At 61.3% G+C, this 23870-nt stretch overlaps 2 protein-coding genes across 8 annotated transcripts in view; both read right to left on the bottom strand.

Moving 5' to 3' along the window:
* SPEG (striated muscle enriched protein kinase) overlaps nt 1-11963 on the bottom strand; it is a 38713-nt gene extending 26750 nt beyond the window's left edge. For 3 of the 7 annotated variants that reach the window (XM_072932113.1, XM_072932114.1, XM_072932115.1), the window contains exons 1-2: nt 11138-11963; nt 650-689 (exon numbers count right to left, since the gene is read on the bottom strand). In XM_072932113.1, the coding sequence (XP_072788214.1) occupies nt 650-689; nt 11138-11546 (449 nt within the window). In that variant the 5' untranslated portion in view covers nt 11547-11963. Of the gene's footprint in view, nt 1-649; nt 690-3859; nt 4489-11137 lie in introns of those variants that run through there. The other 4 variants (XM_030277356.4, XM_030277357.4, XM_072932116.1 and 1 more) reach the window with 3 other exon arrangements.
* A 1959-nt stretch (nt 11964-13922) lies between these two features.
* DES (desmin) lies at nt 13923-19329 on the bottom strand. The gene is made up of 9 exons (XM_002196033.7): nt 18695-19329; nt 17193-17253; nt 16922-17017; nt 16671-16832; nt 16458-16583; nt 15557-15777; nt 15375-15424; nt 15002-15084; nt 13923-14881 (listed from the first exon to the last, which is right to left on the bottom strand). Exons 1-9 carry the CDS (start codon nt 19243-19245, stop codon nt 14840-14842), a joined length of 1392 nt encoding a protein of 463 aa, XP_002196069.2. The 5' UTR covers nt 19246-19329; the 3' UTR covers nt 13923-14839.
* Between the last annotated feature and the right edge of the window lie 4541 nt (nt 19330-23870).

The raw sequence follows: 23870 nt of genomic DNA, 5'->3' as shown, positions 1-23870 counted from the left end.
AGTCCATCCTCTGCCCCACCAGTGCAAGTGCTGTACAATACAGCTGTGCTCCACAGCACAGCTGCGGTTGATAAAGCCAAAATTCTCAGGGCAGGGCATCACTAAGAGATGACCCCCACCAGGCAGGATGTGGCAAGGCCATTTCAGTATCACCCTAACGTCCCATTCCAGTAAAATAAGTGCCATACTGCCTGGGGAGGACTGATTTTCCTCCTTGCCATTGCTCAAGCCCTCACAAGCTACAGAAACAACCCCCGCAGTGAGAAACATGTCCCCAGCCCCCGCACTGCTCCTCTCCATTGCATTCTTAAGGTGTGCAGGGGGCCACACTGCTTTCCCCCACTCCAAGCCACCCCTCTGCAGCCCAGCACACGACCAGCTGCTTCATGCACTTCTAGTGCATCAGATTCCCAGTCGTAGCCACAAGAGTCTGGCAGCCCCTGAGCAAGTAGAGCCGCAAGGCGAGAAGCAGACCACCCGCATGGGGGACACTGTGAGCTCCTGGCTGACTGGGACCCTATTTTGTGGCTGGCAAGATGCAATCCAGCCCTGCCCAGCCTCTGATCGCTGCCCCTTGCAGCGTGGCGGTGGGCCCACCCCAGCACACTTGGGGCAGCAGGGGGAGTCGGGTCCTGGTAACTCAACGCACCATGCGTGAAGCGCCCGAAGCGCCGCGAGTGGCCGGTCTTCTGCAAAGGAAAAGAGAACAGAGCATTACCCAAGCATGGTGATAGGTACCTGCCGTGCACTCACACCCCTGCCACACCACACCACGCCTGGCACGCACGCGCACACCCCCCACCCCAGCACACGCAGCACCGCTCACGCCCACAGCCTCTCACACGCACTCTGGCACGGCACACGTCGCAGCGCTCACGCCCTCCCGCCGGCAGGGCACACCTGCCAGCGCTCCCACGCGCCCTGGCTGCACACCCACGGGTACCCGCGGGCACACGCCCCCGCGCACACGCTGAGATGGATGGTGTAGGTGGGCACGTGCAGCGCATGCCCGGCACACTCACACACACCTGTGCGCACGCCGAGCCCCCTTGGTGATGGCACTGTGCTCCCCAGCCCTGTGCTGCAGCCCAAGCCCAGGAGGGACAATCCTGGGCCTCCCAGATGCCCCAGAACTGCTGCCTGCAGCTGGCATAGCCTGCAGCGAAGTCTTTGCCTAGGCTGCTGCCCAAGCGCTCTGCAGCCCCTTGAAAGCCACCCAGCCAGCATGGGGATTTGGCCAGCAAAATGTCTTCCAGGCACTGGCCCAGACTCCACCATGGCCACTGTCCCAGCATGGGGACAGCATCCTTCCTCCCCTGTAGAGGCCATGCCAGTTGAGAGAGGCTGCCCGGCAGCACGGGGCTGGCCTGTCGGTGCAGGCTGGGAGGCACAGGGGCTGTGCTCACCCATGCTGTCCAGGCGGGCAGGTGGGAACCGAGCATGGTGTGGAAGCACCAGGAGCTCCCTGCCAACTTGGCTGCCCTCTGTGCTGCAGCCCAGGGCTGGGCACTTGCATGCCAGGGAAGGGACCAGCTGAGGGCAGCCTGTCTGCCAGACCCAGCGTGCACTGACGCCATATCCCAGGAAAGCAGAGGACGAGGTGATCTCCAAGGCAAACAGGAGTGAGAATGTGGAGTGCAGACAGGCAGGGTTGGGCTGCCAGGACTGAGCATCCTTCCCAGCCAGTCTGGGTGACAGGGTCTCCCCAGGACACTGATGGCCCATGCCCTGTCTCCCCAGTGGGGAGCCCACGGCTGAACACCCAACTGCCTTGAAGCCCTTTGCTCCACCAGACCCTCCTGCCCCACCATCCCTCCAGCTCCCAAGCAGGTCACAGACAGCCAGACCCCAGGGACAGCCAGCCACCAGGGATGGACAGCCAAGCATGGCAAGCAGTTAGTTGCCCTTGAAGGACAGAAGGCTCATTTCACATGCCCCAAAGCTGCTGCCACTGCAGTGGCAGACCCTGCACATGGGCAGCACTCACGTTCCCACCAGCCCCCCTGCCTGCATACAGTGCTGGCCAGAGGGCAGCGGCTGCACGAGACACATTTGTATTCAGGCTGAGCCAGGCTTCACCTCCCCTTCTCGGCTGACTGTGCTGGTTCTGGCTGGCAGCCCATCTTCCAGGCCAGGGAAAGATGAGTGATTAACTGCACCATCGGCGGATAATTCCCCCATTAAAAAATGAAAATACAATTGAGTGCCATTATCGGGTACTCTTATGGCTTCCCCAGGGACAAGCGCCATCGGCTCCCCATCAAATATGGTGAGTGTACCCAGAGAGCTGGGCTCCATTGCCCAGAGCTACAGAGGGGCTGAGCCCCCTCCCCTTCACCTCTCAACAGGTCCCAACAGGATCAGGTCACCTTATAGGATCAGGGCACCCTGCAGACTAGACGCACCTCAAGCACAGCACCCACCTGCAGCCCACTAGGGAGCAAGTGCTGGGTGGTGCAGGGTCAGCCCCAAGCCAGGAGACGGAAAGGGGGCAGCAGCTTGGTGTGGGATCAGAGTGTGCACGAAGGGGACAGAGAGAGTAGGGGTAATCCTCTTGCGTGGGATTTCATTTGCATGTTGGGAAAAGGGGTGGAGGAGCCCCAGGAGCACACTCTGTGCCACCAACCTCGAGTAGAGAGAAGAGCTGGCTGGGATCCACACCCAGCTTCAGTCCTGCACTACGAGGCAGCTGGCTGAGACCTGGAGGTGTTTCCTTCCCCTGTGCCAGGCACGGATCCACCTGTCCAGGCTGGGGTCCTGTGCTGGCCCAGGCATGGTGCATCCCTCACTATGGCCACGGGCCAACAGGGAGTGAAGGATCTCCTGGGACCGTGGAGCTTGCCACCCCCTAGTATGTGGAACCCAGCACCACATGGCACTGCTGCCTATTGTGTGGGACAGGCAGACAGGGAGCAGGGATGGAATGAGGTGGGGAGGGAGTGAGTAACTTGCCTGGTGCAGAGAGAAGCCACTGTGGCTGTTCTGATACCCCTCCCGTGCTCAGCCAGCGGTGCAGGACCCTGCCCCACCACACGGGTAAGCCCCTGGACTTGCTGCCCCCAAATGCAGATGGGGCAGCCAGGCTGTGCAAACCACCCTGCCCCAGAGGGACCCTCAGCACCTTCTCTCCCTGGGGACCTGTGTCCCACCGTGCATCTTCCAGCCCTGGGAAGGTGCTGCGCGTGACAGCCCCTTCCCAGTCCCCTCTGTGCCACCAGGCAGAGCGACAGCGGGGAGGCTACGCGTCCGCATCAGGCTTGTGTGCCCCGGGGAATTGGGGGCGCGGGGCTTCCTGGAAGTATGTTCCCCATCCTCCACCGCCCGCGGAGGCCAAGTGACGTCCTTGTTCCCTGCTCGGCAGCGGAGCGAGCGGCGGCCCGCGAAGGAGCCGTGCCTGTGCCAGGCATGCTCCTGACGCGGAGGGGATGACGCAGGCAAAGCCTCGTCTCCAGCTCCTGACCACCGGCACTGGGGCTGGGGGAGCCATGCAGCAGCATCCATTTGCTGCCCCGACCCCAGGGGGAAGAGAGGGGCGTGGGGAAAGCCCCCGCGGGGGTCCCAGCCCGGGTGTTGGCACAGGAGGTGCTGAGCCCCTGCCCTCTGCCCCTCCTGCCCCTCCTGCCCGGGCGGCCGAGGCCAGGCAAGCATCTGGCAGCTCTGCAAGCGGGGCTGAAGCTGGTGCTGTGCAAAGCCCTGGGGAGCCCCAGGGGGCAACGGAAGGGCTGGAGGGACGTTCCCATCCCCATCCTCATTCGCATCCCCATTCCCGTCTCCATCAGCATCCATTCCCATCCCCAGCCGCCCTCGGCACTGCCCCCTTCTCCCGGCACCCGCCGGCACGGCAGCCTGGAGCCCTTACCTGGAAACGCTTCTTCACCCAAATCTTCTTCATGCTTCTGCAGAGCCCCGCTGGCCCGGTGACACGGACTCAGGCCCGGCAGGACGGCAGCCCGCTCCCGGCGGGGTCCCCGCTGTCAGCACGTCGCGGCGGCAAGCGATGCTCCGAGCATCCTTCACCACCGGCAGCCGGGAACGGTGGAGGGAGAGGAAGGGGCTCGCCAGGTTGGGCTCTCGGGAGGGCTGGAGCTGTGAGCATGAAGCATCACTGGAGTGCTCCTCCCTCCATCCTTCCCCCGCCTGCCTCCGCCTCCGCCTCCCCGCCAGCCCTGGCACACAGTGACAGCGGTGGGGGACAGGCAGGGCACAGGTGGTGGGGGGCGAGGGTCACCGTCGTAGAGGGGAGGGAGGGGGCGTGTCTGAGGCGGGTACATAGTTTCTCCACCTCTGGCTTTGTCTACACGGCAGGCAGGGGTCCGAGCCCCCGCCAGGCTGTTCGGCTGTACCATTGTTCCCTGTCGCCTGTCCATCCTGCCCCGCTGCCCAGGACACGGGTGGCGCTTCTCTCTGAGGACACAGCCCCCCCCACTACAGCCCTCACATGCAGACCAACTGGGATGGAACAACACAACACAGCAGCGCTCTGCGTGCTGTCCCCAAAGTGCTCTCAAACAGGACACACTCAGCTGCCACAGCCCTGCACCCAGCAGGAGGTTTGCAGTGTGCCATGGCACTCCCCAGCATGATGCAGGCTCACCAGCACTCTGCCAGCCTCTGCTCAGTCCCCCACATCCCCCAGCCATCGGTAACGCAGAAAGATGCCCTTGCCAAGGGTGTAGGTCGCAGCACAACTGTACATGGGAAGGAGTTAATATGGGCACTGTGCTTCACATCAATTCCCCTGGCAAACCACACAGCCTCCAGTGCCAGTGCTGGTGCCAAGAGAAACCTTGTCCCCTGCCCCCCAGGTGCCTCAGGACCCACATGGGTTTGCTGGGCTGGGCTGCTCAGCCCTGTCATAGCATCGCTGCTCTGTGGCTGATGGGGAGACAAGCTTGGCCTGGAAGGTAGGTTGCTGTCCCTGTCCATGTGGCATGACACACAGGAGACCTCCCTTCATGCTGGGGTGAGGACCCACAGCACAGCTCAGGGCAGGACTCGTGCCCAGGACCGAGCTGTGACGGGGATATGGGCAGAAGCTGTGGGTGGGAGCCCCCACTGAGGCTGCTCAGGGACATTAAGAGCTGTAAGTGCTCCTGGGGTGCTGTCACGCCCTGGCACACCTTCCCCAGCTGACCATTCTGAGCCCTGCTGCCTGTCCCAGTTTTCTGGGTGATGCTACAAATAAGCCAGAGGGGCAGTCCCAGCCTCACAGCCTCAGCAGGTCCTGTCTTGCATGCCACACCCCTCACAGCTCTTGGTGCCCCATAGCTCAATACCTTCCCTCATCAACTCACCAAGCCTTGCAGCATTCATCAGCCCCCTTTCCAGGCCCTTGGAGAGGCTGCCAAGGTCCTGGCCTCACCATTTGTTTGAACTGCCCCTCCCTACTGTAGAGCATCCATGGGAACGCTGCTGGAGGCCTCCCCACCCAGAGCTTGTCCCCACGCTGCTCACCTGTCCCCTGGGGAGCCAGCTGCTCCACAAGGAGCTGCTCACAGGCATCACGCTCCCCATGATGCCTGGCAGCTCTGCTAGCTTTTCTCTGCTTCCCCTCCCAGCTCATGACTCCAAACGTGAGGCTTTTCATGGCTCCATAATAACTTGCAAATTACCCAGTACAAAAGGAGCTGTTTATACAACATTTCTGTCAGTCCCACAGTTCGAGTGATGCTGCGGGGTTTCCGTGGAGACCCTGCACGTCAGACAAGTCCTACAAATGCTACAGCTGGCATTAAGGGAATCTCCTGTCAGAGACAGAGGTCTCTGCTGCCCCTCACCAGCCCCAGGTGGGGACAGAAATGGGTACCCTTGAGCCAGAGCTGGGTAAAGAGGTGAACTGTAGGGGTCATGTAGGTCAGGGTACCTGCACCCAGGGCTTCCTTGCCAGGTACTCTCACCCTATCTGTGCACACCTGTGATCTTGCTGCAGGCATACAGCTTATGCATTCTTTTCACACTCAAGTGGGATTAAAAGACTCATCAGGGATGCTGGGAAGAAGCACCAAGGCTTTGATGTGTCACACGGTGGTGCCAGGGCGAGGGTGCTGTCACCAAAGCACCCACAAGGACAGCCTCAGGTCTGGCCCCAGAGAGGACCACCTTTGTCCAGCCAAAACACAGTCACTTGAATATTCTCCAACTATCCTACATCTGCTGCCCATTGGTCACAGCTCATGGCTGGTTGGGCACACAGCTCTTCCCAGCAGCTGTGACTCTGTAGCCATCACTCAGCAAAAGCCTGAGGAGTGACTCTGGGCTGTCCCAGAGATGCTGAACCTCTGGGGATAGCTGGGTCACTTCCAAGAGGCTGTGCCTGTTGCAGGCACCAAAAGTCCTTTTCAGGGGCAGCAGCACCTACAAATTGCCCCACCAAGGCAAAGCTGAAGTCACTGCAGAAGGTGTCCTGTAGGAAGTGATGGTCACCTTCAGCTAAGGCTGCCCTTCTCCCTGCCCCAGCCCAGGGGCAGCCCTGACAATGCCCTGCTCCTCTGCAGGTCAGGCACCTAGGACAGAGAATGGCAGCCAGTGCAGCTCTGGCATGGACAAGAAGCAGACCAGGAGCAGGTGGCCCCACTACCACCCAGCTCCAGCTTTGCCTGCTGGACTCACATCAGCCCCAAGCAAAGCAGACAGCAAACACTTGCTCAAACTGCAGCATTAATTCCACTGTTCCAAGAACCACAGCCCTCCACACCTTGCTGGCCTCCCGACTGCTCTGCACAGATCCTGAGCCAGTGCCACAGCTCTGGCCTGGCACCAGCCCCCTGCCCCTGGTCCCAGCCAGCAGCCCCTTGTCTCAGTGCTTGAATAATTGATGGCGGCGTGTGCATGCGGCGTCTGGAGTAGGAGGAGGTCTGGCCATGAATCTTTCATGCGTTTGCACCTCCTGGAGCTGCTGGGGATGGTCGGCGGGAGGTGGGGATGTGCTGGGAGCCGGGGTAGGTGGGGATCTTCCGTAGCTCTGTCCCCAGGGAAAATAAATAACAGCAGCAGAATGTCCCTTGTCACCCAGCAGGGCAGCGCCACAGAATCCTTGTGACCCTGTGGAGGAGGAGTGCTGTGCTGTCCCCCCTCTCCCAGGGGCTGCCCTCTCTGGACTTGCCTCCCTTTGCTGCCACAAGAAGGATGCCTGAGCACACAGTGCTCGCTGCAGGCGGAGAACACAGGGATGCAAAGCAGCAGTGTGACCTTGGACACCTCTGGGTTTCTGGACGTGGAGTGGGACGGCACAAGGCATTACACCCCTGGCCTGCCAACCTCTGGCACACCCCCCAGCTGGGAGCGAGGGGGAAAAGCAGGCAAGGATGCAGGCAGCAGGATGGAAGCAACCAGCTCCTTCCAGCAACCTGGCATCAGGAGGCAGGAAGGGCCATGGGAGGGATGGGCAGACCTGGAAGGAGGAAGAGGCTGTTGTCCCCTCATGCAGTCCCGAATATCGGTGCTATATTTACCTAACTGCAGGCCTGGGTTTCGGCCTCTTGCCTGTAACACAAGCCCTGCAGCCTGCCAGAATCCGAGAGGATGGCACATTCCTCAGCAAAAATAACCCTCCAGCAGCATGCGAGAGGGCAGGGGTGGAGGTGACTGACTGGACAGCTGCACCCACCACCCCGCTCACTGGGAGCAGACGTCTCGCTCTGACAGACCCTGGGATGGGAATGTGGCACACGTGGACACCACACCAGACCCCTGCCCAGGTGGATGGGGGCAGTGGTGGGAGCCACTCTGGGGCAGCTGGCGTTAAACATGGGCACGGTGCTGCAAACTATGGGACTAAAATTAGGCACTGAGATAAATGGCCAGAGATACTGAGCCACCAGGGACACTGTCAGCACAGCCATCCCCAGTGGGCTCCATTGCCACTGCCATGCATCATCAGCTGAAAAATGATGCTAACGTCCCCCCACTGTAACTCCTCACACAGGAAGGGTTCGTGCAGGGCCACCACACACAGGACGTTTCTGCCCCCATTCTGCCCCCAAATGCAGGCAGGTGCAGGCTGTTTCCTGACACAGGGAAGGTTCCAAGGCAGTTTGATTGCTGAGTGCAGCTGGAGGCAAATGGAGCAAGACCCTGCACTGGGAACCCAAGATGGACACATCCAACCTTGAAATGAGAGGCAGCCTGGGTGGGGAGGATCAGGCAGTGCTGGCACAGTGAGCGAGGGCTGGGCTCTAAAAGGAGATTAGCTCGGGTTCTTAAGAGGTGATTTAATCCCGTTTACAGGGAAAAAATTCAGGAGATGCAGCTGAGAGGTGATAAAGGCTTTAGCAAGTCTAGGAGCAATGGAGCTACGATAGGGGCCAGGGCTGTCTGGAAGGATCTAGACCATCTGGACCAGCCTGGTGCTGGTGTGAGAAGGGTCAATGCACTCCACTTGTACCTATGGAGCTGGGCCATTAAGGAGAGCATGCAGCAGGAGAGGGGCAGTGCAGTGGGGCATGGGGGGGACAGCGTGGGACAGTGGGGAGTTGTGCCCCTGGTAGTGCCTGTGCCAGCCTGGCCAGCCCCGTGCATGCTCTCCCCACTTCCCACAGTGAGCACTGACGCACTCAGGGAACCTGGGAGAAGAGCAGGAGAAAATCATTAGTGGGGTGGAGCGACAGATTCAGGGCAAGAGATTAGAGAAGCTAAATCAGGCTTGTGTGAGCAAGGGGGACTGCTGAGCTGGTGCAGGAGGAGCTTCCCAGGCTGAGTACAGAGATGGGCAGCATGGAGCCCCCCAGGCCACTAGCAGAGACCTGAGCCACCTTGGGAAGAGCCAGTGCTGGCCCCACAGAGATCTTCAGCCTGGCAGTGCACCAGGGAGAAAAGGGGCTCTGTGCCCACCAGAGACCACTACCCATCAGAGGCAGATGGAGCAAAGGCACCATGCCACCTCCAGACACAGAGAACCAGCACCCCAAGTCCAGAGAAAAAGCTGATCTTGCCCATGAAGCAAGGGCATTCCAATACCTCCAGACACAAGGGCCTGGGATGCCAAGTCCAGAGAAAGACTTTACCCTGCCTGGGGACCCTGCACACATCCCTCTTGCCCTAGAAGTGGCTGTTGACCTAGCTCACAGAGTGCCCCAGGGAACAAGGATGGGATGTCCCTTCCCAGTACAAGGGTGGCAGAGCTGTGAGTGGAAGATCTGTCCATCACCTGGCAGGATGTGGCACTCTCTTGGCACTGCCACAGCACACCACAAAGACAATTCTGTGCCGCTACAGTGACAAAACCACACGAGGGGCTGCCCTGCTCCTCACTCAACCCAGTGCCCCAGAGCCTGCCTGGCTCCAGAGGTGTCTCTGGCCCAGGGATGCCTTTTTGGGAGGCTGTTTGCTCAATGGTGGTGCATCCATGGCCGAGAGCCTGCTGGGAGGAATGCCCAAGGCAGGGTGACATTCACACTGCAGGTTAGGCAATCCTGGCTGCTCCGTCCCTCCCTCAGCTGCCCCAGAAAGGCGGTGGAGAGGGCTGGGAATTGAGAGCAGGGAAGAGTGCGTCAGCACAACGGGAACGGGCACCTGGGGAAATCAGACTGTGCCGTGCTGCTGGGCAGCAGCAGTGGGGCCAAGACTGGCCATGGAGAGGTGCAGCTGCACACCAGAGCATGGAAACAGGGTGACCCACCTGCTGTCTGCCCAGGACAGGCTGCCCCTCCCCTGGGGCAGTGCATGTCTCCAATTCTGCACACACTTCACCCCACGCCCAACTGCACCGTGCCACGGTCCCCAAAGGTGTGAGGTACAGTGACCCACACAGGCTCACTGCAGGGCAGAACCCCTGCTGCACACCCTACTGTTCCTCCTGCTACCCCACCAGGCTCCTCACCTGCACATAAACCTTCCTCCATCCTCCAAACACCACTTCTCCAGACTCCTGCCTCAGTGCTCCCCTTCAGCATTGTGAAGGCTCCTTCTGACCGCCACAGTCATCCAGCCCCTGCTCGAGGAGCAGCATCTCTGGTGTGCTACAGAGTCCCAGGGGCAGCACCTTCCCTGGAGCCTCAGGGCTCAGTGTTGCTTCCCTCACTCCCCATCCTCACTGTCCCCATGCAGACAGCACATCTCACATCTCAGAGCACTGCCACCCGCCTCCACGCTCCCCAACACTCAGGCCTTCCATGTCCTAGGGAGGGGGCATCCATCCTCCACGAGGGAGAACTTGCTCACCAAAAGGGTTGTCAAGTACTGGAACAGAATGGCCAGGGAAGTGGCGGACTCACCATCACTGGAGATACTCAGAAAACACGTAAATGTGGCACTTAGGGACACGGTTTAACAGTAGACTTGGCAGTGCTGGGTTAAGGGTGGGATTGATGATCTTAGAGGTATTTTCCAACATAAATATCTCTATGATTGCATGATTCCATGATGATGAGGCAGAGGGGGCTGAGCCCCAAACCTGCAGGATGAAGCCCACCCATGCAAGGGCAGAGTCCCCATGCACTCCTTCTCTGACTGCTACACCCAGGGGTGATGGTGATGAGCAAAGGGGCTGCCATTGGGATGAGCAAATCCGCGTTAATTTGCCTTGGCTAATTGACTACCAGGTCTCGCCCACCCAAGGGCACAGACTCCACCTACTTGTCAGCCCCACCTCTCACAATAAGCTCCTCCTCCTAGCCCCATTGGCATTCCAGTTCGCTCGGTGTATTTCTAATGCCTGGTAAAGCTATTATGGTGACGCTAAGGGAGTTCTGCCCGTGGGCAGGTGGGGCGGGGGGGTGCTGAGGACCGTGCTGGTGGCTGTGGTGGGTGGTACCACCAGTACCATGTGCCCAATCCCCATCTCTCTCTCTCTCTCTCTCTCTTCTCTCTCTCTTCTCTCTCTCTCCTCTCTCTCTCCTCCTGCCCCAGCAGGCTTGGCATCACATGCTCCCAACACCTCTGTGCCCAGTCCTGGCACCCAGTCTGGCCTGGCAGTGGGTACTGCAGCCACATGCTCGCTCCAGGCTGGAGAGCCACCCCAGTGCTGCCGGCACTGGGCACCCCAGCCTGCAGCAGGGTGGGCACAGCAAAGCTCAGCGGTCCTGTCTGGCCCCAGGGCACGCACTGCAGCAAGAGCCTGCAAAGCACTGCTGCCACCCTCAGCAAACCTGTGCCAAGGTCTGTGCCAGCACGGCCGTGCTGGTGGCCATGTCACCCTTACCTTCCATGTCAATGATGGCCAACACAGCACTGGTCATGGCCTCTCCCTGCTCATTCTCAGCGACGCATGTGTACACACCGGCATCCTCCTTCTTGCTGTCCCGGATCCAGAGGGTGCCATACTCCTCCCCGCCCTGGGCCAGCTGCTCCTCATTTCGGTACCAGCGGAGGCTGGGCCGGGGGTTGCCCACCACGGCCACTCGCAGCCGGATGTCACAGCCGGTGCCGATCGCTGCATTCTTCAGTTTCCTCACAAAACACGGTGCTGCCAGGCCAGCTGAGCCCGCCTGGGGCGGCCCCAGTTCTGCTGTGACCTTGGCGCGTTTCGGGGGGATGCCAGGGCTCGGCGGGGCTGCCCGAGGCTCCCCAGCAGCCCTACTCGTGCCGCTGCGTCCCTGCGCTCGGTGCATGGTCCGCAGCTCCCCCACCGCCACCCGCCACCCCTGTCACCCCGAGCCAGCACGTTGTGCCCTTCTTCTCCCCCTGCCTGCAGTCCGGGGGTGCTGGGTACCTGACTGGGGCCCTGGGGCAGTGGCGACCCCCCAGTCCAAATGCCGTCCGGTTCGGTGCCTCCCCCCACAGGCTGCAGCCCCAAAGGTCGCAGCGCTGTGGGCAAGCAAGGGACTATATTTAGGTTGGGGCTCGGCTTCCTGCTCGCCCAGCCGGCACTCACCAAGCGCCCGGTGCAGTGTGGCACTCGCAACCCGTGCTGTGCTGCAGCCCCGAGCCCGCCCAGCGCCCCGGCACCTGCTCCTCGCCGGCCCGGCCGCAGTCCCGCGGGTGCTGCCCGCTCGCTGAGCCGTCCGTGCCGGGGCCGTGGCGTCCCCCCCCTCACCCGTCCCGTCCCGCGCAGCCCCCGGCGAGCTGCGCTCCCTCTGCCCCCTCTCCTGAAGTGGCAGCTGCCTCTGATATGTCACATTCCTTGGCTGGGCTCCCCCTCTCTGCGCCCGCTGCCCCGTCCCTGCAGCCCAGCTCCACTTGCAAAGATAGAAAAGGGCCAGCACCTTTCCATATTAGCTGAGAGGCTCGGGGGGGACCTAGCCTTCCTCCCCCGCTTCCCCTTCTCCGGCAGTGTCATTGGATCGGGGCAGAGAGAGACCCTGACGGCATGTGGAGGGAAAGGACACCGTCATGCTTCCTGCGACGCAAGAGCCGGGGCAGGAGCCAGCCCTTCAGGGCCCCTTAGCTCCGTTCCCAGCACACAGCAGAGGTGGGGATCCCAGCATCCCTGACCGCACAAATCCTCCCTGCCCAGAAACACATCCAGACTCCATTTCTCTCGCTGGGCCCCTGCCTCTGCTCCGGGCAGTGTGGCCTCCGGCAGCCCTGCTGGAGCTGTTCGGCCTTGGGACATCCTGTGGGAGCTCCCACAGCCGGGCTCCGGGCAGCGAGCGGCCAGGGACGGTCTGTGCCAGACGCTGCCTGGCCATCCCTGGGCAAGGCAGGGCTTCCCCAACTCCTGGAGCCATGGCAATGCCTCGGCACCTGGCGCCAGCCACCCTCGCCAGGGGCTGTAAATCTGCGTGAGCAGGAGGCCAGCGACACGACACGGCTCTTCCCAGCCACAGGCCAGCCCCGATGGCTTTGGCACAGCCCGCTGCCACCAGCCTAAGGGTGCCAGCATCAGTGGAGCATCACTAGCAAGGAGAAAATCCAGGATTCCCCAGCTTGGATGGCTGTGGTGCAATGGAGTGGGATGCCTTGCTGGACCCACAGCCTGGATGCAGAGTGGCTCAGCCAGCCCCAGAAGAGGCCTGGGGGCCTCTTCCCTGCCCTGCAGGCAAAGGAATGCTTTGTCCCCAGCCTGCCCCCAGGGGATGGACTCTGGCACGGTGTCATCCCAACCCAAGGCAACCTGGGGACTGTCCTCGATGTCACAGGGCCACCTGCTGGAGATATCCCTTGAGACCCAGCACCTCCCAGCTGGGGTTTGTCACGCTGGCCTCTCTATCAGGGACACCCCAGACCACTGCTGGCAGTAGCACATGCCTTGTCCCTAAAACATCACCCCGTGCCAAGCCCACTGCACCCTGGCATCTGCTGCCTGGCAGAGTTTTGTGGACCCTCCAACATGTTCCAGGGCAGAGCAAACCTGAATTGCTCTCCCACACGGGATTCTCAGCTCTGGGTTCCACTGCAGCATGCCCCATTGCTGGGATGAAGGAACTGAAGCCGAGATGGCCAGAACCTGAACACAGGGAGAGGGGCATGTGTGCTGGGAGGAAGAGAGCGTATGGTGTTGGTAGGTTGAGGCTGGAGGTTGAGCCTGGGATGCAAGCTAGGTTGGTGGATATGTGCCCACAGGGTGTAGGTCACTTAGGGATGAGGATGGCTCTGCTTGCATGTTGGTGACACTTGGAGGGGCTTGGAAAAGTCCCAGGCAGATGTGGATTTGGGTAGGTCCCAAGTGGGGGTGAAAAGGAGGTGGCTGTGGAGCTGAGCCACCAGAACATCGTATGTGACCCTGGGTGTGTGAGGGAGATATGGGACCATCACCCAGAGCCCCTTCAAACCTGCTCAGGGCTCAGCTGTCACAGTTCCCTGTCCCAGCAGGACTTGCCCACCCAGTGCAACTGGGAAACCCACAACCTCAGGCAGCAAAATGCTCGAGAACCTTCAGTGTGAGAGACACGCACCTTTTGGGGGGCCCAGCAGCCTAGGGAGGAGACTGCCCAAAGGGTTGCTGGCTCATCCATACACCTGGCCCTTTGATGCCTCCCCCAGGTGCTGCCTCCCCACCACCTCATCCCCTCTCTTCCCCAAAGATACACTGAGACAACAGGGTGATGCTCCACTGTTTATTTCAGCCGCCTGAAGAGTCTCATACACGTGGTATGGTACATACAGTGGTGGGGTGGGGGTGCATTGGGGCAAGGGTTGGGGATGTCTGCCCTGGGCCCCCGGGCCTCTCTCCGGCTCCTGTCATTCTCTGCCCCCTCTCTCCCATTCACTCACTCCTCCTCTCTCCTGTGTCCACCTGCGGGTACCCTCTCGGCTCATGAGCCTGGCCCCGTGCAGCCTCCTGCTGCTGGGGGTCCCCGCCACGGGGAGGGGCGGGCACTGCCCTCCTCTGCCCCCCGGGACTGCCTCTTGGGCCGGGGGGAGCGAAGGGCCCGAGCCCCCTGGGCTGGGGGGGACACACAGGCTGGGCCCCCCTCGCTCTGAGCTGGGCAGAGAACAGGGGGCTCAGCCCAGCCCATACCTAGCTTCTCCCCATCCCTAGCATCGCTGCCGTGCCCCTGGAGAAGTGCCAGCTCCAGGGGGCCAGCGGTGCTGCTGGAGGGGGATGAGGCCCCACTCGTGTGGGATGAACCCCAAGCCTGTGCCCAGGGTGGGAAGGGGCCTGTGGGGGGATCCAGAACCCGCTGCTGGGACCGTCCGGCTCTCCATGGAGCTGGCCCAGGCCACCACCTGCTCCCCCCAGCCCCTGCCCCCGTCCCGTCCCTCCCTCCTGCCGCCCCCCGGCCCTGGCCTGATCCTGACGCTGGCGTTGCTGCTGCGAAGCTGCAAAAGCAGAGCGAGCCTTTTGAAGCCGGAGAAGAGAGCCCGGGGGTGTGGGGGGCCCAGAGGCAGCTGCATGGGGGAAACTCCTCAGGCAGTGCCGGGGGAGCGCCGAGAGGCGAGGTGGGGGGCAGGAGGGGGGCATGGCGGAGGGACGGAGGCAGGGACAGAAGGTGCCAGTGGGCTGCTGGAGCAGCCTCCTCTACAGCACTTCATGCTGCTGCTGGGTCGCCTCACTCACCACCTGTGGGAGAGAGGCACCGTGAGACACCACGCCGTGCCACCCCACAGCCCCAAGTGCGGGAACAGGTGCCGTCCTCGTCCCCTGCCTCCCGGCCACCCTCCGGTGCCGCCCTGTGCTCACCTCCCCATCACGGGTTTCGATGGTTTTGATCATCACGGTCTTTTTGGTGTGCACCTCGGAGCCCCGCTGCTCTGGGCTGGTCTCTGCAGGGGCAGGACACAGAAGATGACACCACAGGGACAGGGACGTGTGGTATGGAGACACAGCCACGGGGCTGGGGTCACTGAGGAGCTTCAGCAGCCTTGGTTTAACCCCCCCACCTCAGCTCACAGCAACACCCAAACAAGTGCCCCTGTACCAGGGGCTCTGTGTGGCACCTGTGTGTTCCCAACCTGCCAGCTTGGCTACAACTCCCCAGGAGGGACATTTGCCCCAAAGGTGGGGAATACAGGGGACTTGTCCCAGGTCCCCTTCCTCGCAGAGTGAGACTCACCTCGGAAATTGAGTGCAGAAGCGAAGGTCTGGTGCATGGGGATGCTGATCCTGTGGGAACACAGAGGGCAAAGCTTAACGCCAGCCAGACCTAGCCCTGAGGTGTGGCCTCACAAAGTTGGACCCCCAAAAAACCACTGACCCTGCTGGTCCCCCCAGCTTGTCCTGTCCCCTTCCACTCACCGGTTCTCCTCTCCCTCCAGCAGCTTGCGGTATGTGGCGATCTCCACATCCAGGGCCATCTTGACATTGAGCAGGTCCTGGTACTCACGCAGGTGCCGGGCCATCTCATCCTTCAGGTGCCGGATCTCCTCCTCCAGGCGGGCAATGGTGTCCTGGTACCCACCGGCCTCCCCTGCGAAGCGCTCCTCCATCTCCCGCATCTGCCGCATCAGCGAGTCGTTCTGGAGAGATGGGGGTGCTCAGTGAGGGGCAAACCCAGAGGAGCCTGGGGTGGGAACTGGGGATGCCAGGGCATTCTGGGGAGAGCTGTGGTCAGCCCTGAGCTGCATTCAGCTGATGTGGGACCATGATGAGTGACTGTAACCCTCCACCTGCCCAGCGCTAGGCATCAGGAACTCACGGAGACAAGTTGTGCATGTACTGGGCAACCCCAGCACCCTGGTGCCCAGGTCTTCCAGCAAAACCATCCTACCCCAGAAAAAGGGCACAGAGAGCCACAGAAGCACTGAATGGCTGCCTGGGGGTGGCAGTGGTGGCTGCTGGCTGGCTTCTGCAACCATGACTGTGCCAGAATGGGACTGTTGTGCCCTGCTTGTTTGCAACCACCTTGCCAGCCTGCAACCAGACACCCTGAGCCCTGTGCCCGCCTGCCTGGAGCCTCCCAGGCTGGGTCACATTTTACAATCTGCACTTTGATTCCAGGACTCTGCCAAAACACTTTGCAGGAGTCCAGGCCACTGCTGGGGGAGGTGCAGCCCAAATGCGGGGTACAAAGCCCCCTGCAGCAGGAACTCAGAGAGCTGGGAAGAGCCCTCCATCCCGGAGATGTCCCTGAGCAGCCTTGGAACAGCAGGTCCTTGCAGGGAAGCTGGGGATCTTCTCAATGCTGCCCTTAACTCACCGTTCCCTTGAGGGCATCAATCTCACAGGTGTAGGACTGGATCTGGTGCCGGTACTCCAGCATCTCCTGTTTGGCCTGCCTTAGCGCATCGTTGTTCTTGTTGGCCGCCTGCGTCAGGTCAGACACCTGGGGAGAGACCACGGTCAGTGGGGATGGCCCCCGAGATGGACCCCGCTGCGCTGGGGCCAGCCCAGAGCCCGCTGCCCCCCGCACCTTGGACTTGTACCACTCCTCGGCCTCGGCGATGTTCTTGGCAGCAATGCTCTCGTACTGAGCGCGGATGTCCCGCAGCGCGGCCGTCAAATCAGGCTTGGAGATGTCCATCTCCACCTGGATGTGCTGCTCCTGCAGCTGTGCCTGCAGCTCCCGGATTTCCTGCATGGACAAGGTGACATCTCAGGGCACCCACTCCATTTTTGCTGCCCCGTGAGTGCCACCGGAAAAGGGTGCCACTTCTGACCTACCTCTTCGTGCACCTTCTTGAGGAAGGCGATCTCCTCCTGCAGGGACTCGATACGTCTTTCCAGGTCAATGCGTGCTAGTGTGGCTGCATCCACATCCTGGGAAGGACAGAGAATGAGGGATAGTGGGAGGTTGCCAGGAGAGCATAAGGGCTGGAAGGTGCAAAGCTGTGTCTGGGACCGTGCCCTGGTGCTGGGTCCAGGCTGCTGGGGGGAAATGGGGGTGGGAAGGAGGGTAGGGTTCCCATGCCACACCAAGGGGACGGATACTCACAGCTCTGAATGCAGCGAGGTTGTTCTCAGCCTCCTCCTTCAGCTGGATCTCTTCTTGCAGCCTGTAGGCAGAGAAGGAAGGCTAGGGGGGTCTGGAGGAAGCTCCATCCCTCTGTGGTGATGTCCCCCCGAGCTGTCCTTAAGCCCAGAATGGCCCGGTAGGAAGAAAACAGATTGTCCTGTGCTCCCGGCAGGCAGCAGAGGACTGGCGGGGGGCCAGGGGCTCTTCCTCCTATTCCCTATTATAGTCAACGCCAGAGAGATCACAAAGACATGAGGTCAGCTCAGTGCCACGCACACTGCCCCAGCCCTTATAGGGGAGAGTGACCAGCAGCTGGGGGGACAGAGTGCAGGATCTGACACAAGGAGTCCAGAGATGGGCACCAGCTGAGCTATCCCAGGGAGAGCAGGAGCACAGACAGGTTTCGGCATTGCTGTGGGATGGGACGTGAAGTTGGGACTGCTGTGGTGGGGGAGGCTCAGGTCAGGGCTGGAGGTCCAGGCTTGTGTCAAGGAAGGCAACAGTACTGCAGGCTGCATGTCAGTGGAAAGGCAGTGGGGAGGAGATGGAGGCGCCCAGGTGGTGCTGGCACATGGGGTGGCAGAAACCCAACACCCGTTTGTTCTGGGCCCTGCTCCTCCCCTGTCACAGAGAGTTCCTTCATGCCACCAACCCCCAGCTCCCCAGCATCAGGGAGGACCTCAGCACTGTGGTGGTGGCTGGGGTCACAGAAGGAGGCAGCAGGCTGTGTCACCCGAGGGAATGGTGTCCCCAGGGCACAGGGTCCAGGAGGGAAAGTGCAGACTATCATCAGAACATACAGTTCTCCTTGAGTATCTGCCCCTACTGCCAGGTTTCCCACACTCATCAGTTCCTGGGGGTTCCCTCAGCCTGGCCACCCTTGTGGATACTCTCCACTCTCTTCCCTGGCACCACAGGTCCACAGCATCTCTGGGGTGTCCCACTGCTCACAGGGCACCATGGACACTCACAGCAGGCCTGAAGCATCCCTGGCCTACAGAAGTGCAGCTGCTTCCTCCCCTCCCTCCTTCATTTCTGGAGCTGATGGTGCACCTTCCCTGGGTTATCCATCCCCTTACTTCTGCCTGCCTGACTGCATCTGTCTGTCCATCTATCCCACAGAGCTCAGCTCATCCATGGGTCCAGCAGCCCTCCCCCGTGTGAGCAGAGATGGGGACCCTGGGGTGAGGTGTACTTTGATCTCCCAGTGCTGTGGTGTTACAGCCCAGATTCAGCCTCACTGCATGGGAGAGCACAGGGGACACCCCTGCTGGGGGAGCCACTCTACCCTCTGGGTGCTGCCCAGAAAGTGGTCAAGGGGGACAGAGCACTGGGCTCACGATGGGCTCTGAGCATGAGGCACGAGGATAGCAGTAAGCACCTGAAGAGCTGCCAGGGCAAGCTCTGCTCCCACCCACCTCTAGGGATGGAGATGCAAGGATGGATGCTCACAGGGACTCTCCAGGACCCCCCCTACTCACTTCTGCTTGAGCTTCTGCAGGTCATCGAGCAGGTTGTCACGCTCAACCTCCACACGAGCCCTCTGGTTGGTGAGCACTTCGATCTGGCGGCGGAGCTCCCGCAGCTCCTCCTCGTACATCTCGGCCACGCGGGTGGGCTCCTTGCCCCGCAGGCGGTTCACCTCGGCCACCATGAGGGCATTCTGCTGCTCCAAGAAGCGCACCTTTTCGATGTAGTTGGCGAAACGGTCGTTGAGCTCCTGCAGCTCCACCTTCTCGTTGGTGCGGGTCTGGAGGAACTCCTGGTTCATGGCATCGGCCAGGCTGAAGTCCAGCAGCTCGCCAGCCCCCTGGTAGGCGCTTTGGTAGGTGCGCAGGGGCGTGACACGGGTGGTGCGGAAGGTGGACAGGCTGGGCACGGCCGAGGTGCGGGACACCTGGTAGACGCGGGAGGTGACGGAGCTGCCGCTGCTGCCCTTGCCCCCGAAGGACGCACGGGAGAAGACCGGGGAGCCGCCAAAGGTGCGGCGGTAGGACGAGACCCGCTGGCTGGAGGAGTAGGACTGGCTCATGGTGGCGGCGTGGGGAGGCGAGGCCGGAGCAGGGAGCAGGCGGAGGGCTGGCGAGCGGCCGGCACGGCTCGGAGAGGCGTCGGGAGCGGCCGGCGCGCCGCTATTTGTATCCCGCTGCCGGCACCCGCCCCTCCTGCTGCCCGGCAGCTGCGGGATGCTGCCGCGGGGGAGACGGCGGCAGCCCCCGCCCACTGCCCCTCACCTGCACACACCCCCCGGCACACAGGCACCCCTGGGCCCCCCTGGAGCTCTCTGGGAGGCATTGACACCGGCCCCCACTGCTCTGCCCCGTCCCTGGCAGTGCGAGGGTAGGAAGTGGGGCGGACTGGTGGTGAACCCCCCCTATCAGGATATAGCACCACGCAAAGGGGGTCCGGACAGACAGACAGACAGACAGACAGATAGACAGCCTAGGCTGACGCCATGAAGGGAAAGAGGGGAACCTCACAGCATCACTTGACCAAACGCCATGCCAGGTCCATGGTCCCCAAACTGGTCTTGAGCACCCCAAACAGCCCCTGATGATGCCCTGACCCACCCTCTGGCAAGAGCACTAGGCTCAGGTCTCCATGTGGGGCCAGACTCCCATCCAGAAAGTGAGCAAGGAAGGGCCCTGGAGGGGGGTTGATGTGGGGGGACCCCTGCCCTGAGTGTGCTTCTACTGCCTCACCACTCAAACCCTCTTTCTGACATGGGGGGCTGAGCACTGGCCAGGGTCTGGGTGCTTTCGGAGTGCTGCCGAGTGACCCCGAGCAGGTGCTGGGTCCGAGCCCCAGTGACGGTGACGTCAGCCCCTGTCCTCGCTCCGGCACATTCCCAAAGCAGCAGGCACTCAACCAAAATAGCCTTCCCAGCTCATACTCGTGGGGTGTGGGACATACAAACGTGGTATTTATAGTGGGGGAGGCACTCTGTTAACCCTTCTTGCTCCAAGCACGTGGAGAGCACAGCTGGATGGCGACCCTGCCTGGAGCAGCCCTAGCCCCTCTCTGATCCCCATCACCCTCAGAGCAGAACGTAGTCCCTAGGTTATCCCAAGGCACAGCAGGCTCTTCCCTGTCTCCTCAGTTCCCCCCTTGGCCAGGAAGTACACTGGGGATCAGAAAGCCCAGCCCAGCTCCCCAGATACTCCCAGAATGGGGAATTTCTAAGTCCGTCTGAAAACCCCCACTACAGCTTCCTGGAAAAGTGGTGAGTCAGGCCAGGGACCCTCATGGCCTTGCACAAATGCATGACAGCTGAAAAGGACATCCTGAGGGAGGGCACGTGTGCTGGGGGAAATCTTCATGAGGGTTCCCCTTGCCTGGGCAGCATCCCCTCCTCCCCAGTCTCCCCAGCACGCCCGGTGACCCCCAGCTCTGTCCAAGCTGGGCTGTTTTGGCTGACGTCAGCTGGCTCAGTCCCAGTGCCTTTGTCACTGAAGGCCCTGGTGGAGGGGACCGCTGTGCCACTGGGCACAGGGTGACTCAGCAGCAGGACAGCATTCAACCCTGCCTGGCCCTGCACCTTCCAGGCTTCTGTCCTGCCTGTAACACAGAAGCCAAGCAATGCCATGGCTCACCCATGGCAGCATCACCATCAGGCAAAGGCTCAGGCTTGTTCATGGAAGCATTCTCCACTGCCCTGGCCCTGGGAGGAACTCCCTGCTGCTGCCTCCCTGCTCCATGTCACTTGGGCAGCCAGCTAAAGTCTGGGTCCCACAGACATGCAGGTGAGCAGATGCTCAATGCCCTGCATCCCTTCTGCTCCTCCAAGCCCCCTTCCCTGGAGCCTCTCCCAGCCACCCAGTTGCAGAGTGATGTAGTGTCTTCCCAGTGAGTGCAAGCTGTCTGGAGGAGCCTGCCTTTAAAAGGGAAGGTATTTCCAGATGAGGTTGTTTCATCCCAGCATAGAGAGAGAATGGAAGAAAGGGGGGGCTTGTGGGGGGAGAGTAGATGGAAAAACAGACAGCATCCTTCCTCCTTCTGGCCCCATTCCGAGTGTGCCCTGCCTGTGCCACAAGTGCCAGCAAGCCGGTGTGCAGAGGGGCAGGTGGGTGCCCCGTGAGGGGGACTCGGGGCATCTGGGACAGCACACCGCCAGGAACAGAGTTCAGCCATCCCTTTCCATGACCCCACCCCACTGCTGTGCCAGTGGGGACTGTGGGGAGGATGGACTCCTCAGGGATCCTGTGTCCAGAAGGGCCTGGAACCCTGCCCTGATAGGTTTCAGGTAGGTTGATGCAAATCCCATCTCATTCCTGGGTAGCCCTCATTCCCATCCTCATCCCACAGAGAAGGTGGGGGCAGGGTTGGAGTGCTCCAGGGAGGGGAAATGCACTCTTGGGCACTTCTGCTTGGAGGGGAAGCAGCTCAGAGGAGCATCCTCCTGACCCTGCTCTAGGGCAGACTGTTTGAAGTGGTCTTTCCTTAGCTGTGGTGAGAGCCTTCCGGTATGGCTCTGGGCAAGCAGGGGCCCCACGTCTTGCAGAGGGTGGACAAGCCTCTTAGGAAATCCCTGGCTGCTTGGGGGACCCAGCATGCCAGGAAGGAGGGACGAAGTGCAGGACCTAGAGACCCTGCCTGAGTCCCACGGACAAGATGCCGAACGCTCTGTGCCAACTAAAGACCCAGAGGCTGCAGAAAGTGAGGAGGCTGCAGAGGCCAGAAGTGCAGGGCTGCCTCCTGTCCTGTCTGGTCCCATGCAGCCTCTCCACAGCTCCATCCCAGGCCGGGCTGACCCAGACCAGCGGAGCCTGGGAAGTGGCTCCTGAGCCCCCGCACTGGCCTGGTCCCAGTTTCGATCAAATCTTGGATGAGACTGCTGCCGGGAAGGCGTTTGGAGCTGGAATGTCAAACAACTCCCTCTGGTCATGACATCCCTGTGAGCAAAGCCAGCTGCATCCTGCAGCCGCCCCTCCTTCCTGGCCCTCCCTCCGTGCTGCTACCCCAGGATTTAAACCCAGCACAGCCTCCTTGGGCTGTGGGCGTCTTGGGGCTTGAAGCTAGACAGGATGTGGGGACAGGGTGCTGGCTTTTCCTTGTCCCTATACCCTGCCACCAGGACCCAATGCCCCCTTATGCCGGGCCTTAGCTCAAGGGTGAGTTGAGGAATGGGAATGAAGCAGCGGGGGTGTCCATTCCCCTCCCTCCTGACCCCTGGCTGTCTTCCTTCATCCCGCTCCTTTTACAGCCATGAGCCTCCCAGGCGCCTTTACCCTAAGAGGGAAGGACTGTGTGGCCCATTCCCCAGTGCTGACGGATCCAGGGTGCACGCTATTGTCTAAATAGGAGGTGGCTCTCCCTCCCTGCTTGTACCAAGGCCCAGCCTGATCTGATAGGGTCTCGGGAGCTAGTGGGTACAGTCTCCAGTCCCCCCAGCTGCCCCCATGCCTCTGCTCATTCCAGAGCTCAGGACCAGGGGGTGCACAGACTGTCTGTTTCCTCCTGGTCCCCACCCCCATGTCCCCTGGTGATGGGGATGCTGAGGACATTGTCCTGTCTGTGAGTGGCACAGAATGCTGGGGGTCCCTGGATGCCCCCACGGCAAGCATGGGTGCCAGGGTTGTCCAGATGCAACCTGTATAGATGCTGGGAGGTGTTTGCTCCCCTCCCTTGGCCTCTGTACATCCTCTGGGCGAGTTGTTGCCTCTGTATTTCACGAGCATGCTGGGGGTGAGCATGATGGGGGAGACCACCTACTTCCATGTCCATGTGGTTGCTTGATGCATACACCTGCCCCATCACTCATCTACAGCTGGCCCTGAGGTCCATGAGGATGTTGGGGATGTCCCCCCATCCCTGCTGCCTAGGGGCAAGCTAAAGGGTGTCCTGCCCTCATGGCCCATGGGGACATTCACCTGCCCCAGCGGTGTGGAGATACTGAAGATGCCCCGCTGCCCTTGTGATCCATGTGGACGTGGGGATGACAGAGTGGCTGAGTGGTCCATAAGGATGCTGCGGGCCTCGATAGCATCACCCATGCCAATGAGATGAGGTTGCATTACCCGCTGCATCGCTGGTGGCTCACGTAAGGCATGAGGCCGTTCACTCAGCCTCCGGCAATTCCTGGGCGCTGATTTCACTTTCCCATGCTCAGACACGTGGGCTGGGATGCGGGGGACCGCCTCGATGGATGCCATCCCTTTGCTCATCCTGGCAGGGCTGGCAAGGGGGGGTCCAGGCAGCCTGGCAGGCAATGGGAGAAGGGGGTGGCACTTCCTGAATCTCTGCTGTGTTTACAGTCTTTGTCCTGGGCCATCTTTCCATTAACTCCTTCCAGCAGGGAGGGCTAAGCGCTGCCTGCCCGTCCCCAGAGCCTGTCCCCAAGCCCCATCCCTGCCAGCAGGAAACACTTCTCTTACAAAGCCTGCCCAGAACCCCATGTAGGCTGCCAGGGGACATAGGAAGGACCACAATACCCTGTCCCTACTGGCCCTCCCCTGCCAGGCACCCCTGGGCACACACATGAGCCCAGCAGCAGGGTGCATACGTGCAGAGGAGGAGCTGATGCCATTTTGGAAGGGCTGCCTGTGGCTCCCCACCGCACCGGATGATCCGTGGGGCAGTGCGGGATGGGGGACAGAAGCACTGTCTTCCTAGCAACATGGTGATGGGGTAGGGGGCAACCATAGCAGGTGCTGTGCA

Source organism: Taeniopygia guttata, chromosome 7, assembly GCF_048771995.1.
Source record: "Taeniopygia guttata chromosome 7, bTaeGut7.mat, whole genome shotgun sequence".
Classification (NCBI taxonomy): domain Eukaryota; kingdom Metazoa; phylum Chordata; class Aves; order Passeriformes; family Estrildidae; genus Taeniopygia; species Taeniopygia guttata.
The sequence above is the reverse complement of the archived record's forward strand: the minus strand, read 5'-3'. Positions and strand labels throughout refer to the sequence as shown.